We start from the raw sequence: 19,041 nt of genomic DNA on the forward strand, positions 1-19,041 counted from the left end.
ATATATATATATATATATACACACACACACACACACATATATATATATATAAATTTTAAATAACAAATTTAAACAAATGAGGAGGGATGAGTTGATATTTGAGGTCCCTTCCGGCTAGAACATGCTATGACTTTATCAGGCAAAACTCTCCCGGAATGTGGCAGGATGTGGAAACCAGTAGAGGTCCCGACCTCTTAACCTTCCTTTCTGGGTTTCCCATCATCTGTTTGCCAGAGATCTGGCTTTTAGAAAACGAGGTCAGGCCCTCTCATCCAGCCACTGGGACAAGACATTTCACATGGGCCGTGCTCACAGCCCACGCAGGGGACTCAGCCTGAGCCACTCAGTCCCTGCAGCAAAAACAAATCTCACTTTCTGACTCCTTCCTGAGAAGGCTGAGCGATGTGCTTCATATATATTTCCTTTCATCTAAAGGGAAATGTAGGCTCTTTTTTTTTTTTTTTTAAGAATTATTTTACTTAACTTTATTTATTTTCATTTGACCAGATTGGGACAGAGCGAGAGCAAGAGAGAGAGAGAGAGAAGGAAAGTGAGAATGCCAAGTCTAGAACTCGAACTGTGGCCAGCCATGTGGGAATCCAATGCCCTTAACCAGCACGCCTGCCGGCCCCCCAGACTTGTTTTTGTTAATGACCCTAAACTTCACTATTTGGATTAGCAATGCTTCTGGATCAGCAAAGTCTGTTTCCAAGAAGGGCAGCCTGAGTCAAAGAGAACAGTACGCATCTGAACCCACGCATCACGAGCATATCTGTGGTGGGAGAGAGCAGTGTCCTCAGATCAACCCCAAATCTTTAACGAGGACCCTGAAGCTGGTGTCTCCCTCTCACTCTCCTCAAGTCACCTTCCCACTAAGCCCTGGTCATCAGGGCCTCTCCTGGTGCTTCTCTACCTTGGGACCATCACACCTGCTTTGACCTCTGCCTAACTCCTTCTCATCTTTCAAGTCTCAACCTCAAGGACCTTTCTTGGAGAGGCCTTCCCTAACCTCCACCTAAGCTATATGCCCCTGACATTCACATAGTATACTCTGTTCTTCTTTTTTTTCTTTAGAGAGATTTTTGCTATAGGGTGTGTGTGCTCGCCAGAGAGACAAGGAGACAGAAGGTGAAAAGTCACCCCCTAGGGAGAATGGTCATGCCACAACCCATTGCCCTCCATTGTCCTCTTAGGATTTGGGGCACACCTGCACACGTGCCCAGTGTGAGTTTTGTTTTGTTTTATTTTTGAGAGGTTTTTGCTATAGGGCGCATGCACTCACCAGAAAGACAGAAAGAGACAGAGAGACTGAAAGCGATGGCCCCACTGCAATCCCTTCTTCTCCATTCTCCTCTTGGGATCTTGGGCACGCACACACACACACACACACCAGGCGTGAGTTTAAGCCATCAGGTCCGGGACTTGAACTGCAGTCGACTAACATAGCCATTACGCCAATTGCTGGTCCCCAGCCCAGTGTGAGTTTTAAGCCACCAGGTCTTGGTGGCTCGAACCACAATCGACTGTGGGAGTCCAGTGACGTAACCATTACATCATCTGCTATTCCCTACTCTGTTCTTCTTCATGGCACTTGTCACATGTGTTGGTCAATCTATTGTGTGGCTTTGTTTACTGTCTAAGGTCTATTAAAATGCAAAGCAGGATTCTGTGAGGCTCTGGAATTCCCAGTGGTTGGCACAAAGCAGACACTCAAATATCTGTTCAATGGATGACTAGATCTACAATATCTAGTGTTAAATATGTAATCAGGCTGCTGTGTAGTTGTTTTGTTTCGTTTTTCCAGATTTGCCATAGGATGCATGCACTCACCAGAGAGAGACAGAGATCCCCTAGGAGGGATGGCCACACTGCAACCCCTTCTCCATTCTCCTCTAAGGATTTTGGGCACGCATGCCCATGGGATCAGTGTAATTTTCAAGCTACCAGGTTCAGGACTCAAACCATGGAGTCAGCCATGTGGAACTCAGCACCTTAACCACCATGCCACCTGCTGGTCCCAGAGGGCTTCCTTTTATCTTATAAAAGGAGTATTTCAGGCCCAGCCATAGTGATGCAGCAGTCAAACAACCTTCTGCAATGCTGGAAGTCATATAGAAGATAGGGGTTTGGTTCCCGGGCCCACCTGTGCACTCCAGGTCCACAGGTCCACATGCACATGCCCATAATCCCGACTGGCTGGAAGAGGCTCAGGGCAGGATCATGGCATGAGACCCAGCTGAGGAATGCTTGCCTTTCTCAGTCTGTTTCTCATGAAAGTAAGAATAAACTTTTTATTTTCAGAGAAACAAATCAAAAATCATTTTATTTCCATAATCAGATCATCGCTTCCCTAAACGTTGCCATCCTGGAAGACGAACACCTACAAAACCCAAATAATGGAAGGGAGTACTGGGGGTAAAAATACAAATGTACTTTTACTTTCTTATGCTCAGCTGCTTTCTGAGAAGTCTAGGATTCCTAGCATTTGGGCACAACAGTGTAACAGGAGAGGTGCCTCTGTTTAGCACACCCCGCAGGTCCTGGACAAGCTAGAACCAGTCTTGAGAGTTTGCGTAACTCAGGCCTGGCCATGCTCTCCTTTGGTCTGATTGCTTTGCTTTGTTTTCTTCTTTCCTTAAGCCAAACTGATGGAAAGCCAAAGGAAATCTCAAAAAAATTACAAGACAGCATCATTAGATGAGACTCTGATGGAATCACACAAAACACAGATTAAGTTCACATACTTTCATGAGGCATATCTTGTATAAAAAATTCATTTAAACAAATTATGAGATACGCCTTTTACAAAGCCCTTTCGCTAGCACTCTATTTGAGATACTAATGACGAAATGATCTCATCACCAACACAGTAAATAACTTAACAGATGAGGAAATTGACTCAGAGAAGCTGTGACGGGTTCAAGTTCACACAGTGAAAGACTTGAGCCTGAACCTGAAACCGCATTTCCTCATTCCAAATCCCATTCCCTTTTGCTTTAGCATAGTGGCACCAGCGAGTCTCCATTCCAACTGCCGGAGCCGAAGAGAACTGCAGTGAGGAGGCCCCTGGCCTTCTCCTCCAGGACCTGGACAGTCACAAACTCTGGCTGCAGGAGGGCTCCTCCCTGGCCCCAGAAGATCCCTCTGCGACCCAGGTCGCAGAACTGAACGGCCACAGGAGGGAAGGCCTGCGCCTGCATCTCCGCACCCTGCCCCACGTTAACCCTCCATCCCAATCCAAGCATAACCATGACAAGAGCCCTCTGTAAGTGAGCATTCCCTGTGTGCCAAGCATGGCCTAGGCGTGTGGCGAGGGTTAATGTACAAATGTTCACATGAACAACTAGGCCGGCAGTGTGGTTAGCATCATTACAGATGAGGAAATGGAGCCACAGGGGTTAAGTGTTCGCCTGAGGTCATGCAGCTGGTGAGTGGCAGGCCATGGCAGGCTGCAGTCCACCCACCTAACCTCCACCACACCGTCTGTTCTAATTTCCTCCTAACCACCGAATTCCATCCGAACCAGTTCATAACAGAGTCAGTTTCTGTTCTAAAAAAGACACCCTACATCACCTCCCAAGAAACAGAACTGTTAGTTCATTGGACCTTCCCCAAAACCCCTCTGCCAGATTTCCTCCCCCGGAAACAGATCACACAACTCTTGCTTTGCAAGAACAAATGGGTTTGAGCCAGCAGGTGGCATGGTGCTGAGGCACTGGATTCCCACATGGACGACTGCGGATTGAACTCCAGACTCGGTGGCATGAAAGTCACGACAAACAAATAAATAGATGAATAAATAAATAAATGTTCTTTAAAAAGTACTTAAAATATGGGTTTAACTACAACAATTTCTACTAGTGAATAGCTGCTGTTTTCTGCAGAATTCATTTGCATCTTGTTCTTTGCCCCCTTCCTTGGGAGATACTGCCAGCTCGGGGACCAACCTGTGTTCATAATGCATTTTTTAAAAACCAATTCTGTCCATTCAGAGAGACAGAGACACAGTCATCTCCAACAGGGTCCCCATACCACCATCTATCTCCCCATCCCAGCATGCTCAGGGAGGGCCTGGGATGCACACCGACGACCTTTCCCACATGGATCTTACCCGCCACCACTTGTCCCCACCTTTAAAACCGGTGCATTGCTACCAGGGACCTGAGTGCATTTGAAGAGATTTTTGCTATAGGGTGAGTGCACTTGCCGAGAGACAGAAAGCAATAAATCACCCCCCTTGCCCCAGTGGGGACGGCCACACCGCACTCCCTTCTTCTCCATTCTCCTCTTAGGGTTTTGGGCATGCACACACATGTGCCCAGCATGAGCCGCTGGGTCTGAGACTCGAACCACTGTTAGCCACATGGTAGTCCAGCACCTTAACCACTACCCCACCTGCTGGCCCTATAAAGAAGGTTTTTTTAAGGAGTTTAATTTTACGTCCCAATGGTGCAAAACAGAACTATGATATAGCCCTGTTGTTGTTGTTGTTTTTTAACTTACATCTAAATAACGAAACATCTAAATGACATTGCTATTAGAGCTCCGGATGCATACCCACTGGCCATGATAAATAAAAAGATAATCCTCCTCTTCTCTCAGGTTCATTTACTCATCAGGAGTCGATACAGCATATTCTGAAAGGCAGCTTAGTTACTGGCTAAGATGTGTCTTCTGGAGTCAGATGGTCAGGGTTCAAGTCCTGCCTCATGACTAGTGGGTGAAGTGTTCTTGGATGGGATTATTTTATATCTGGGTGCCTTTCTATTATTATCTATGCAACAGAGATAAAAAAATAATAATAACAGCCCTGACATCCAAGGCTGTTGTGAGGATTATGTGAGATGACTTTTCAGCAGAGCAAACTGTCAGAGCCCTAGAAATGTGAGCTATTGTTTGTGGATTCCAGGAATTCTACAAGCACGGAACAGAGCCCTGAAAGGATGGTGCCTGCCACCAGGGAACTCACAGCTCTCTGGGAAAGACAGGCGTGTGCACCAGCTGATGAGTCTTGTACTAGAAGCAGAGGCAATGGGAGCATAAGGGTGGAATCAAGGAAGACTCACTCGGGGAGGTGCTGCATAAAACTGCAAAGCCACAGAAAGAGGCAGGAAAGAGCATACCAAACTACAGGAGTAGTGTGTGGGTGGCCATGGCTGAAACACAGGAAGCTGAGAGGAAGGGATGAAGCTGGCAACGTAATCAGACCAGGCTAATCTGGCATCGAATGCTCAGTTACCATCATAAACCACCACTGTCTTACCTGTGCTGAGATCAGGGGGACTGTCATATTCTCTAAAGGCAGCTCAAAAAACCAAACAAAAACAACCTACTCAAGCGGTTGCCCGTGGAGCCTCTAAGCCAGCTGTTCTGAGACTGGATTCCACTAGGGGACCTTCTAGAAGGCAGTCCTACCAAAAGTCACATGTTCTATTGACAGCTAGAGTTCCTGGAGGCTCAAGATTAAAAGCTGGAACCCCATGAAATGAATCCAGCCCACAATCTAAGTTTTGTTGTTTTTTTTTAAAGAATGACTTGTTGGGACTAACAGCATAATGGCTATGTCGCTGGACGCCCATGTAGTCGACCGCAGTTCGAGTCCTGGACCCAGTGGCTTAAACTCACGCCAGGGGGGTGTGCATGCCCAAGATCCTGAGAGGAGAATGGAAGAGAAGGGTTTGTGGTGTGGCCATCCCCACTGGGGGGTGATTTCTCACTTTCTGTCTCCCTGTCTCTCTCTCTGTCTTGCTAGCAAGTGCACACGCTTTATAGCTAAAACCTCTCCAAAATATATAAATAAATAATGAAAAATAAAAATAAGATGGCTTGTCAATATTTATATATCACTAAATGTCTTTATTTATTTATTTAGAGAGATTTTTGCTATAGGGTGCATGTGCTTGCTGGAGAAACAGAGAGACAGAAAGTGAGAAATCATCCCCCAGGGGGGTGGCCACGCCACAATCCCTTCTTCATTCTTCTCTTAGGATTTTGGGCACACACACACACGTGCCTGGTGTGAGGTTTGAGCCACCGGACCTGAGACTCAAACCACAGTCAACAACGTGGGAGTCCAGCAACGTAATCATTACACCATCTGCCGGTCCCTATCAGTAAATTTCATAAACTCTTATATTCTCACCTTCTTCTGAGAAAACTCAGAAAATCCAACAATTCAAGGAGTAGAATCCTATATGGGAACAGTCAGCTTCAAAGCAGGGGCCTCTGCCTGTCTACATGAGGCATATACTCTCCATTTAGCCACAGGCCCCACCATGCTCTATTACCCATCACAGAAACCTAGTACCAGTTGCCATTTATCATCATTCTTGCAGCTATTCATTTTTTTACTACCTTACCCCCTAGTAAAAACTCAAACTGCCTCTAGGCCCCTGAAGACAATGAACGTGTGGCCACTGGCTCAGTTAAAAAGTTACATCAAGTACAGTTCTATGTAGAACATTTTATAAATAAGATTACTGGACATCCAGTCTGCCCAAGACAGTAATCTATTCTCACGCTCACTTATCACAGACACCCCATTTTGTTCTGAAAAATATTCCAGATGATAAACTGTATTGTTCTCTTTCAACAGGGACTTTTTTTTTTTTTTTTTTTTTTTTTGCCATAGGGCACATGTGCTTGTAGAAGAGAGAGAAAGAGAAAGTGAGAAATCACCCTCTGGGGGGGATGGCCATATCACCATCCCTTCTCCTCCATTCTCCTTTGGGTTTTGGGCACACATACACACACACTTGGCATAATTTCTCAAGATGCTGGATCTGGAACTCTGCACCATCTTCAGCCATGTGGGAGTCCAAAACCCCCACCACGCCACCTCCTGGCCCAGGAATGGGGGTTTATCTATTTGTCGAAGAGTCAAACAGTTCAAATTCCGAAGGTTCTATGACTTTTTCTTCTGACTGGGACTACAGGTCAATTTCCTGAATGCTCCTAAAATACTGTCAACCTTGCCCGTGAGGGCTGGCAGTTAAACCTCAGGCCAGAAATTGACCCAGCTCACCAGTGACTGTCAAGAATTGTAATATTTGCGGGAACCAGCAGTTAGCATAATGGCTATTTCACTGGACTCCCACATAATCGACCACAGTTTGCATCCCGGACCCGGTGGCTTAGAACACACGCCGGGCAAGTGTGCGTGCGTGCCTAAGATCCCGAGGAGAATGGAGGAGAAGAGATTGTGGTGTGACCATCTCCCCTGGGGAGTGATTTCTCGCTTTCTGTCTCTCTGTCTCTCTCTGTCTATCTGGCGAGCGCATGCGCCCTATAGCGAAAACCTCTCCAAAAAAAAAAGAAAAGAAAAAAAAAAAAGAATTGTGATATTTGCAAGGATGAGACAAAGGTTCCCAAACAAGTTGGCTATCAGATGCCCTGGGGGTGTATGGGTGAGAAACAGAGATAGAGCAAACCCCTCCCCCCATCTACCAGGGAAGGACTCGGAATCTTCTCAGTTTTCAAATATATAAAACGCTAATGCTCACCCTGTTTGAAAACCTCAAGGCAGATGCTGACTATCCTTTTCTGCTAAGCCTGAGAGAAGCTAAATCACCAGGCAGACCAAAAATATGTAGACCCTACAATCTCAGCTACTCCAGAAACAACATCAAGGGCTTCCTACTTCTGTTACCAAGAAACAGGCTCATTAAGAAAGCCCTGTGGCCACATAGAAACTGATCTCCTCCACTTTTTCTTTTAGTTTTACTACAGGGCACAAACTCTAGCCAGAGATGGGAAGTAGCTTGCAGGACCAGGCAGCAGTTTTAAAAGCCAGTCGCGGGACCACCAGTTAGCATAATGGCTATGTCGCTGGACTCCCATGTAGTCGACTGCGGTCCGAGTCCCAGACCCGGTGGCTTAAAACTCAGCTGGGTGCATGTGCGTGCGTACCCAAGATCCCAAGAGGAGAATGGAGGAGAAGGGATTGTGGAGTGGCCATCCCCCCCAGGGGGTGATTTCTCGAAAGCCAGTCGCAGTACCAAATCCAACCTGAGGAATCCCCTGGTAGTGGGGACGGGCTAGATGAAACAGTGAGGCACAAAGTGAAAAAGAACAAGTGAGGTGCTAAGGAAGAGTACTGGGCAGGCTCCAGGAGTCTGAGCATGACCCGTGCCTAAGAGGCAGGGCTTCAACTCCCATGAAGTGGTGTGGGCTCCCATTTAGAGAGAGGGTCGCCGGCAACCATCAGCTCCTCCTTTGCCATTCTCTGTACAAAGAATAAAGTTCTACCCTATTACACGGAACCAGTCGTATTTGGTCTGCATAAATGCCACTGGTAGAACAAGATTCAAACGTCCATTAGAATGGTATTTCTCTGAACCAGCAGATGGCACAATCCCACGTAACTGACCGTGGTTCAAGTCCCAGAGCTAGTGGCTTAAAACTCACACCGGGTGCATGGAGATGCGTGCCCAAGATCCCAAGAGGAAAATGGAGGAGAAGGGGTTGTGGCCACCCCCCTGGGGGGTGATTTCTCACTTTCTCTGTCTCTATGTCTCTAGAGCACCCATGCCCTATAGCAAAAATCTCTTAAAAAAAAAAAAAAAGGGTATTTCTCTTTTACCAAAACAGCATTTTTAAAAAATGTACAGCCTTATAATGTAGGCCCGCATCCCCAAAGAAGTCAGGCAAACGGAGCACTGCAGACTCACTTTCAATCCAGATGCCCAAATAACTCCACGTGGCGCCTGCTTTGCCTTGGCTCCACAGCTCACAGTTCAATGTGGCATGCAATTACAGAGAAACTGAATTACAAAGGTCCTGCCATGCTACTCTTTTCCTCTTCTATGTCCCCATTTTGGGTTACATCTCCTGTGTGTTCTTGTGTTTTACATATTATCAATATGTGTTTTCGTATCGTAAGGCAACTTAAATACATCCTACGAGTAAGCGAGGAAGACCGTATAAATAACGTTGTAATTTGGCACTACACAAAATGCAGCTGGGATGAGGAATTCGAGGCCACTGTCAATGCCACATGCCTTTAAGCACAATGTCCATGGATCTCATGGCTGTGTCAAGGTATCTAGATACAGATTTAACAGAGTCTATGCTGAAAAGCAAACAGGCCCCGCCCCACAGTATGCTGTCTGGATGTGCAATGTGAACACCCTTCTTCAGTCAGATTCTTCTGACTCACTTTCCTTGCAGCCCAGCGAGGGCGCAGACTTTGAAGCCACATTATTATGGCCACAAAAGCTGTAAGAGCTTGTGCTGGTTGGCCTGTAAACACCGAGACGGTTTCAAATGTTCTTGGCTGGCCTATAGTCATTTCCTCAGGGAAATAATACAGTAAAATAGGGTGGGTGCTTGTAGGTGAGTTGTGTTTTGACCAACTGCACTTCATGCATGGTGCAAAAGGATGTTACGGGGCAGAGGGTGGCAATTCAAAGGGATTTCTTGCTCTCTCAGTCTTAAAGAGCAACCACCATTTCTTAGACAGGAATATAGCAAATCAGATAGCAAAATTAAATACTCTAGGGGTTGGCTGGCGGTATGGTGGTTAAGGTGGATGGATCGCACATGGCCAAAGGAGAGATTGAATCCCATACCAGGCAGCTTAAAAAACACACCAGGCACATGTGTGCCCATGCCAGAAATATCAAGAAGAAAAGGGATTAGAGAAGGAATTACAGCATGACTATAACCCCTGAGGGGTGATCTCTTACATTCTCTCTCTCTGTGTCTATCTTTCTCTCTGGTGGGCAAACACACCCTACAGTAAAAACTACAAAAACAAAAACAAAAACAAAACCCTCTAATTTCTTAAGTCATCAAGTCTCTCAACAAGCCCCTAAGGGTCCCATGCACATTTTTTTTAAAAGAGACTTTTCTATAGGACATGTGTGCTCTCCAGAGAGACAGAGACAGACAGAGAGACAGAAAGCGAGAAATCATCCCCGAGGGATGGCCAAGGCGCAATTCCTTCTCCTCCATTGTCTTCTCAGGATTTGTGGCACGCACACACACACACACACATATACATGCACCCAGCGGGTTTTAAGCTGCTGTGTCCGGGCCTCGAACCACGGTCGACTATGGTCCAGCGACATAGCCATTATACCATCTGCTTGTTCCACCCCATGTACTTTTAGACAGCTTCAACAACTACTACCCATCAGCAAAAGCCTAAATACTCAATAAACCTTGAGCTAACTACTGTCTATGACTCAGTTTCTTCATTTTAAAATGAAATTTACGATGGTAGAAACTGCATTAGGTGATTAACAGTTAAATGAGGTTACATTTGTAAAGACTTTAGAACAATACACAGTAGTTCCCGTCCTTAAGACCCTTAAAGACAGCGCCACTGCATCCTGCTGGCTGTGTGTGCTAGTCACAGTGACAGGCTCTCCCACATAGCATCACAATCCTCACTGCAAGCTTTGGAAACAAGTACTATTATTCCCACTTTTTGAGTTTTCAGAAGTAGACCTGCCCAAGGAACCACAGCTAAGAAATGGATAAGATAGGATTTGAACCTAGATCCAGCTTTTATGGAAAACACATTTCCCCACAACATCAAGAGATCTTTTCATTTCTTTAAATTTATTTTACTATTACTATTACTTTTTAAATGTTGCTACAGTGCACGTGTGCTCACCAGAGAGAGAGGGGGAAAGTGAGAAAGCATGTTGCCAGGTCCAGGACTTGAACCGCTGTCAAACACATGGGACTCCAGCACCTTAACCACCAAGCCACCTGCTGGCCCTAGGTTTTAATTATTGATTTGTTGCAGTAAACATAAGACAGCCAACACAAAGCAATAAAGTCCAAATAGTCCACCACAATATGGTAATATAGTTCTAAAAATACCATGTTTGGAAACAAAATCTGGAAAGTTTTGCCACCAACTGTTCATAATACTTGCCTCTGGGGAAGAAGACTGGGGAAGGCTTTTTACCTAAAGTTTTCTATACTTCAACTTTATTTGATCTGTTACGACAATCACAAGGGTTCTCTGTAAACTGCACGAAGGTATAAAGTGCACACAGGAAAGAGAACACAGTATAACTATACAGCTGAATGACCTCGGAGGGCACACCTCGGACACAGCACCAGAGGGACAGAACGTCGCCTTCTATCAGCCTCCTCCCAGTAAAGGTTTGCGAGGATCCTGTCTCTTAACCCTGTAGATTAATCCCATAGAACTGGAATCTCACACCTGGCTGCCTTCTCTTGACAATGTGTGTGTGTGTAAAATCCACATCATTGTGCGTCGTTGTAATTCCTTCATTCTCATTGCCGGGGTGTTTTATATCATTAGAAGTAACTCTACCACCATTTATGAATTCATTTTACTCTTCTTAGATTTGGGGCTGTGGTGAATAGTGCGGCCTGGGAGATTTTCGAATATGTCTTTAGTGCTCCTGGACCCACCTGGACTGAGTACTCACCTAGGACGGCTGGGTTGGAGGGTATGGGAGGTCTCACTGGAGAACCAGCAGTATATTTCATGAGTTCTCAAAAGACATGAATGCAAATCATTGCTGCATCACCCACATTTAACCTATCTGTATGAGCTTAGACATTTTTTTAAACAATTATTTTAACTTATTTATTTATTTATTTATTTATTTTAATTTAGCCAGAGAGAGGGAGGGAAAGTGAGAAAGCAAGCTGCCAGGTCCGGGACTCGAACCACAGCCAACCATGTGGAAGTCCAGAGACCCTAACCACCATGCCACCTGCCGGTTCCGACCTTAGACATCTTTATCTTATTGAGGTCATAGTGCATCTTTGTTGTCTTATTTGAGGAGTCGTCGGATCTATAAAAATGAGGACCAAAAACCTGGCCTTTTAGAGAACGCAGGGCTGCTCAAAAATGATTTTGAACGCTTACGGCACAGCGAGGAGGCCGTGTGCCATGAAGGCCCAGCGCAGACCGCGGTCACAGGTGGGCGTCCCAGTTCACCTGCCACGGCCGCTGGGGCACCGGCAGTCACACAGGACTGGCCGTCTGTGTCTTGCTTTCTCGTGAGTGTATTTGTTTTAGACTGGTCAGGGCTGCCACGAGGTGGATCCATTCACTACCCAGTCACCTTCAATGGTCTCGAACTGGCCCCAGGTCCCCTCCTAAACACTCAGCAGCCCTTTCTCTAGCCTGTCCTTCAGCCCTCTGCCCTCCGTTCTTCCTCATGAGCACATGAATTCTCCCGAGCAGGGTCATGGCTTCTCAGCTTTTCAGAAGGGCCAAGGCAAGGGGGTGCTGTTCTCCAAGATGTCCTGAGCTGAAGCCGTGCGGCAACTGGAGGGCCACCTGGTCACCCGCAGGAGTACCCGAGGCTCTGGGACGAGGAAGCCAGGAGGATCCCACCCCTCATGTGGATGCCCAACTGCCACTGGTACATTGTGGAGCTGTGTGCTGTAAATACTGTTAGCAATGACACTGTGACAGAACAGCTTAGCAGGAGGCAGAGTACAAGAGTGAAAGGCTATGGGACCAGCAGATGGCGTAATGGTTATGTTGCTGGACTCCCACAAAGTCCACCACAGTTTGACTCCCGGACCCGGTGACTTAAAACTCATGCCAGACATGTGTGCGTGCATGCCCAGGATCCCGAGAGGAGAATGGAGAAGGGATTGCGGCACAGCCACCCCTTTGGGGGCTGATTTCTCACTTTCTGTTGCTGTCTCTCCAGCACATGTGCCCTATAGCAAAAACCTCTTTCCAAAAATTTAAAAAAAAAAAAAAAATCTTAAAGTGGCTGGTCTGAGTCAGTCTGCCTGACTTCCCATCCAGCCCTGCAGTTTACTGTGTCCCGTGTCCTCTGCCATGGGCTGGAGGGAGCACAGCAGAAGACAATGCAAGTGCATGCCCAGCACAGAGCAGGTGCTCCAGTACGTTAGCTGCCTTAAATTATTATTATGGCACAGAGGGCAAGCCTAAAGGCTTGGGAGCCACACTGCTCGGCCGAACTCCAGCTCCTCCACTCACGACCGTGTGACACGGGCTGCACACGCAATGCCTCCACGTCTCCGTTCCCTCGTCTGCAAAAGAGATTTTGACTGACCTACCTCACAAGGTATCTGTGAGGCTGAGAAAATACCTGTGCTAAGCACTTAGAATAGTGTCTAGCTTATAAAAAAGCCCTCTATGTTTTTTAATTACATTATTACTGCAAGCAGATCGAATATTTCTCACATAAATCTTCCAAGCAGAAATGGATGCTGGTGTGATAAACACAAGAAGATTTCACCCGGGGACACTGGTGAACACACGGCAATAGAACATATGCTCGGTCAACCCGCAGCTGAAGGAGTGACTGGTGCCATAGAAGGCTGGGGGCCCTCATATTTAAAGGGTACGAGAGCCACTGAGTTTGTGTGCTTGTTTATTATTTTATTTCTACAGGGAACTGACCCCCAGAGCAGGCATGTGACTTACCCAGGGATTCCCAGTGAGGTGCCCAGAACTAGAACTCAGTTGAAATCTCTGGCCCGGACATGTGACCAAGCGTCATACACAGCCCTGGCAGCTCCCCTTGCAGAAGTCAAGTCACCCTTTGAAAATTCATTTTCTGAGGCCAGCAGATGGCATAGTGGTTAAGGCGCGCTGGACTCACTGCGGCTGGAGTCCTGGACCCAGCAGCTTGAAAATCATGCCAGGCGCTTCTGGGGTTGCCAGTGCGTGTCCAAAATCCCAGGAGAAGAATGAAGAAGGGATTGCCATGTGGCTATCCCTCCGGGGGATGATTCTGCACTTTCTGTCTCTCGCAAATGCACATGCCTTATAGCAAAAAGAACCTCTTAAAAAAAATTCATTTTCGGACATAACCACTTTGACTTTTTTAAAAAATATTTTTAATTTTATTTACTCATTTGCTTATTTTTATTTTGACCAGAGAGACAGAAAGAGAAAGTGAGAAAGCAAGCCACCAGGTCCAGGTCTTGAACCATGGTTGGCCATATGGGTATGTCCAGCGCCTTAACCACATCACCTGCTGGTCCCCGCCACTTTAACTTGTTTTTAACCAGTGCCTACCCTCTCCTTTATAAGGAAGTTAAGAAGTAGTTGAGTCGATGAAAAATTATTGAAATTCAAACAAACTACCTAACCTGTGGGCACTCAGGCTTCCCCACCTGTCAAAGGCGAAGCACACGGGCTTTCTGCTCCTCTGTGTGGCACAGGTGGGGTGCAGCCTGGGAACTGCACGCAGCCCGGGCCATCCTCACCAGGTGCTGTGCCCATTCCTAATCAGCCCGGGACTGGGTGACCTCAGTGGTTAAGGACACTCTGCCCTCGTCATTCAATTCTTCCCTCTTGCCTCCTCAAAGAAAATCCAGCATGGCTGGCCTCCAGGAGGCTGGGAAGGGAAGCTTCTGTCAGAGGGCGACCCGTGGCTGGGTCAATGTCATGCGGTACGCTCTGCTCTCGTTCTGACTCCCCCTCTCCCCTTTGGTCGGCAGTCACTGCTTGGAGCAGCAGACATTTCCCGGTGATCAATTTCACAGAATAAGGGTGTGCAGTGCAAGGGCTATTAATATAATGAGCCTTTAAAAAAAAACAAACATTTCTCGCTTGCCATAATCTGAAGGACAAGACCTGCTCTTTCCACATCACACACAATCTACTGGAATCTGGAAATAACTCGTAAAAATCAGACAGGATCCTCTGGCTACAAAGTATCCATTATTTAGCACCCCTGGGATACTTAGGCAAAGAGCTCGAATCTTCTCCAGAAAACCACCCTGTTCTTAGCAAAGGGGTCCCCACGACTCCAGAGCAAAGAGCAGCTCCCACAGCTGAGGGCACCCCTTATCTCGGACCCCGCCCCTTCCTGTCTTTTTTCAGTTGCCGGGAGAGAAAAACAGTCAACAAACTGAGCTGCAATCTTGGTCTGGGCGTGGATTTTCTGAAGGCTTCCCTTGAAGGCGAGGAAAGGAAGTAAAAAATGAATGTGAAGGGGGAAAAACCGAGGGAGAGGGACAACTGAAGGTTAGAGCAGGAACCGACAAGACGAATCTCATGAATGGTGGCAAATGCAGGCTTGCTCACCAGGGAGACCAAGACGGGAGCCTTAAATAAGAAACTTGGTAAAAGAAGAAAGCCGGTTTATTCCAAAGTTGGGAATCTGCATTGGAATTATAAATTTATCACGATAACACAGATTAAAACACGAAAGAGCAAAAGAAGCGGGACCAAGTATAATGGCTACGCTGCTGGACTCCCACACGGCCTCCCATGGTTCAAGTCCTGGATCCCGAGGCTTGAAACTCACGCCAGGTGCATGTACATGCCCTAAGTCCCGTGAGGAAAATGGACAAGAAGGGACTGCTGGGATTGCAGCGTGGCCATCCTCCTGGGGGGGGGGGTGTGATTTCTTACTTTCTGTCTCTTCAGCAAGTGCATGTGCCCCATAGCAAAAATCTCTCTAAGAAAAAAGAAATTAAAAAAAGGAAAAGAAGTTACACACACACGTGTTCTCCACAAGTGTTCAGAAACAAAGTGAAGCGGTGGTATTCACCTTGTGAATCCTTTCAGGGCACTCTGCCGCCCCTTTACATGGCCAAATCGTGAAGAAGAGCGAAGAAGTGATTCCCCCCGTCAGGACAGGGTGACGCTTAGTGAGCTTCAGGGCACCTGCAATGTTCCGTTTCTTGACCTGGGTGGTGGTTATGCTGGTGTTTATAATCATTTGCTTTATAATCATTTGTGCTGTATTCATATTTTGTTACTTTTTAAAATTTCTCACACACAAAAATAAGTTAAAGGAGAAAAAGGAAATCTTTCAAGTTCCTAAGAGCACAGAGGTATACCCAGACGTTTTCACCAAAGACTGGAGCCAATACCAGAGTAATTCATGTAAAGAAAGCAAACATAGTTATGTAAGTAAAAGACACTCCTCTCCCGGACTAATTTTACGGTTTGCTTTGGTGTGGAAACTCGAAGTCTGCACACATGAACCCATCCCAGCAAACGGAATCGGCCAGGATGATAAGGTAGCACACCTAACAGAAGGCTATGTGACTCTGTCAGTGCTCACATCCTATCTGTTTACTACGCACTCCCATAGCTTAACTAGCAGCCATCGGCTGGCGTTATCCTAACCACTGCAGAGGTTAGAAAGGGTGTAGCGGTTACGTCACTGGACTCCCATACGGCAGATAGCGACTGAGTCTCAGACCCAGTGACTTGAACTGGGCCTGGCAGGTGGTGTGGAGGCTAAGGGCGCTGGACTCCCACATGGCCGACCACGGTTTGTGTCCTGGACCTGGCAGCTTGCTTTCTCACTTCCCTTCTCCCTCTCTTCCTCTCTGGTGAAATTAAAATAAGAAAATAAATAAAGCTAAATAAAATAATTAAAAAAAAAAAAAAGAAAAAAACTCATGCCGGATGCGCGTGCATGTGTGCCTGCCCAAGATGCAGGGAGAAGGGAGAAGAGGGGACTGCAGCACGGCCATCACCCCGGGGAGAGATTTTTTTGCTTTCTTTCTCACTGTCTCTGTCTTTCTCTCCCCAGCGGGTACAAGCATCCTAAGCAAAAACCTAAAAAGAAAAATTTAAAAATTAAATTAAATTAAAAAAGATGGGCCAGCAGGTGGCATGGTGGTTAAAGGCGCTGGACTCCCACATGGCTGACCATGGTTCAAGTCCTGGACCTGGCGGCTTGCTTTCTCACATCCCTCTTTCTCTCTTGCTCACTCTGTCCCTCTCTGGTCAAAATTTAAATTAATTAATTAATTAAAGTTAAATAAAATAATTCTAAAAAAAAAAGAAAGAAAAGGTGCCCCAGATCACAGCACCAATGGTGCCCATGACTTCCCCATTCCCAAGAGGTCCACAGATACACATTCCCCATGCACAGATAATAGGATGAAAAGACAGGAAGTTACCATCAGCACGAGAATGCCTCGCCTCCTCTGAGTCACTTTCACTTTTCAATTAAAGCACCTTTACAATGCCAAGGGCAGGACGCCGATTAGCTTCTCCCACTAGACCATGAACACCTTGAGAATGGCACCGGTTCTCTGACTGCCAAGGAGTTTAAAGTTTCTGGTACATGCCATGTGCTCATTAAACGTGTGCCCATACGTCATAAATAAATAAATGTATTTATATATAAATAAGTGAAACGTAAATACCAACTTGTGAATTCAGTGTGGTATTCCCCCCCATAGCATTCATGCACAGTGCCACTTGCTTTAAGACTTTTAAAGAATTATTTTATTAAATATTATTTTTTAAATTGACCAGAGAGAGAGAAAGGGAGTGAGAGAGAGGGAAAGCAAGAAAGGAAGTCACCAGGTCCAGGCCCAGGTCCAGGACTCGAACCATGGTTGGCCATGTGGGAGTCCAGCGCTTTAACCACACCACTTGGATCGCCCTGCATTAAAACGTTTAAAAGCAGTTAACATGACAGGCGGTAACTGCCCTTTCAACAGATTGCCAATACACCCTCCACTACTTAAAAAGAGGTTTCATGTCACTATAAACCTCAGAAGTGGAGAGCTGACAGGTTAATTATAGACACAAAGACAGGGACAAATGGCCTGTGAGGTCATTGAGACTGAATGTGGAGGCAATGTCCTCCCTGGACAAGCTTTAGTAATCAGCTTGCAACGATGTATCCAGGCGGGCCAGGTGTGGGGGCGCGGCTTCGGATTTGGGGAAGATGCAGTTCTTGCTGAAGGCTGGTGGCCTGGAAGGCACCTCTGAGAATAGCTAAATAGGTCTCTGTGGGACGGACGAGATGGGCAGGCGGGAGACAGGGCTGAAGGACTGGCCGTCTGCTCCTTTGGGGTGTGGGCATTTCCCCGGCCTTCTCACTGGGCCTCCCCTTAGTGAAGAAAGTGCCCGTAGACTGGCAGGGTCCGACAGGAGGCCCCCAGCCTCTTCCTGCACCTCCCACCAAGCTCCTTTAGGTGCTGGAAGGAGGTTTAAGTCAAAATGTCCCATAAGAATCTCCCTCTTCCACTCTCCCTCCCCATACAAATTCCAAGGGAAATCTGGTAGGTGGGAAGGGGGAGGAAGAGCGCTTGGTCAGTTTCAGCGGCCCACTGCCAGAGAACGTGACGTGGCCCTCTAGGCGCGGCACCCGAGTGCAGGGACTGAGTGAGGCGTCGGTCCGGGGACACCGACCGTGTCTGACCCAGCTGAGGTGACCAAAGCCTCACCTTCCGAACACTGAGTCCGGGTCTCGCTGGGGGTCCCACTTTGCCTGGCGATGGGTCTGGTGGTCCTCTCGGGAGGTTTGCGCACACTAGCCCCACACACAGGTGAAAACCCCGCCCCGCCCCAGGGGGAGAAGGGTGGAGAAGTAGGGGTAATGTGAGAATGCGGGGTGTGGGGAGAGGATGGAGTTTATTTTATTCCCTCTCACTGGGAATGACCGGGAGTTTAGTTTATTTCCAGAATCTCACCTTTTCTCCGAAAGGCATCGGGGAGGCGAGGCTCAGCCACGACCAAGTGCAGAGTGGAAACTAGTTGTCTGGGCTGTTGCTTTCTAGGTTACCCTTACCCCCCCGCCCCAGTAAACTTCCCACCCACCGCACCGCACTGCTTTCCAAGCTGCTTTCGGCCACGAAATAAGAACCGAGAAGTGCGATCGATCCCCCAGCGCGTGGGACCTGCGGGGACCCTCCTGCCCCGTGGCGGACAAAGCGCGTCCCCGCTCCGGGCCGCGCTTCCGGGGCGAAGGGGCGAAAACTGAGCTCCGGTTTCTGGCGGCCGCGGTAGCAGCGGCGGCCCCGGGCAGGCTCGCCGCGAGCGCAGCCTCGGGGACCCGGCGCGGGGAGCGCTCGGCGCACTGCGCACCTGGACGCTGCCCGCAGCGGCCCCGGCTCCGCCCACGCGCGTCCTAGGTTGCCCTTACCCGGGAAATGGCGAGAGGCTGCTCGAAGTCCTTGCCGCCCACGAGGCGAAAGCCCCAGGGTCCCGGGCCCTGAAGGACTATCTGCTGGGTGGTCATGGCGTGGTGGCGGCGGCGGGTGGTGACCTCAGGGGACAGATGGGCAGGTCGCGGCGCGCTGGCGACCCGGGCAGCTGTAGGAGAAAGAGCGCGCGGCGCGGGCGCGGAGCCT

General features: G+C 47.7%; 1 protein-coding gene across 1 annotated transcript in view; it reads right to left on the reverse strand.

Annotated features, from left to right (window-relative positions):
* PDLIM1 (PDZ and LIM domain 1) overlaps window positions 1-19,041 on the reverse strand; it is a 61,717-nt gene that overhangs the window by 42,476 nt on the left and 200 nt on the right. Inside the window, exon 2 of the mRNA XM_006164512.3 lies at window positions 18,834-19,003. Coding sequence (XP_006164574.2) covers window positions 18,834-18,929 — 96 coding nt within the window. The 5' untranslated portion in view covers window positions 18,930-19,003. The remainder of the gene's footprint in view (window positions 1-18,833; window positions 19,004-19,041) is intronic.

Source organism: Tupaia chinensis, unplaced genomic scaffold (assembly GCF_000334495.1).
Source record: "Tupaia chinensis unplaced genomic scaffold, TupChi_1.0 Scaffold143636_1, whole genome shotgun sequence".
Taxonomy (NCBI): domain Eukaryota; kingdom Metazoa; phylum Chordata; class Mammalia; order Scandentia; family Tupaiidae; genus Tupaia; species Tupaia belangeri.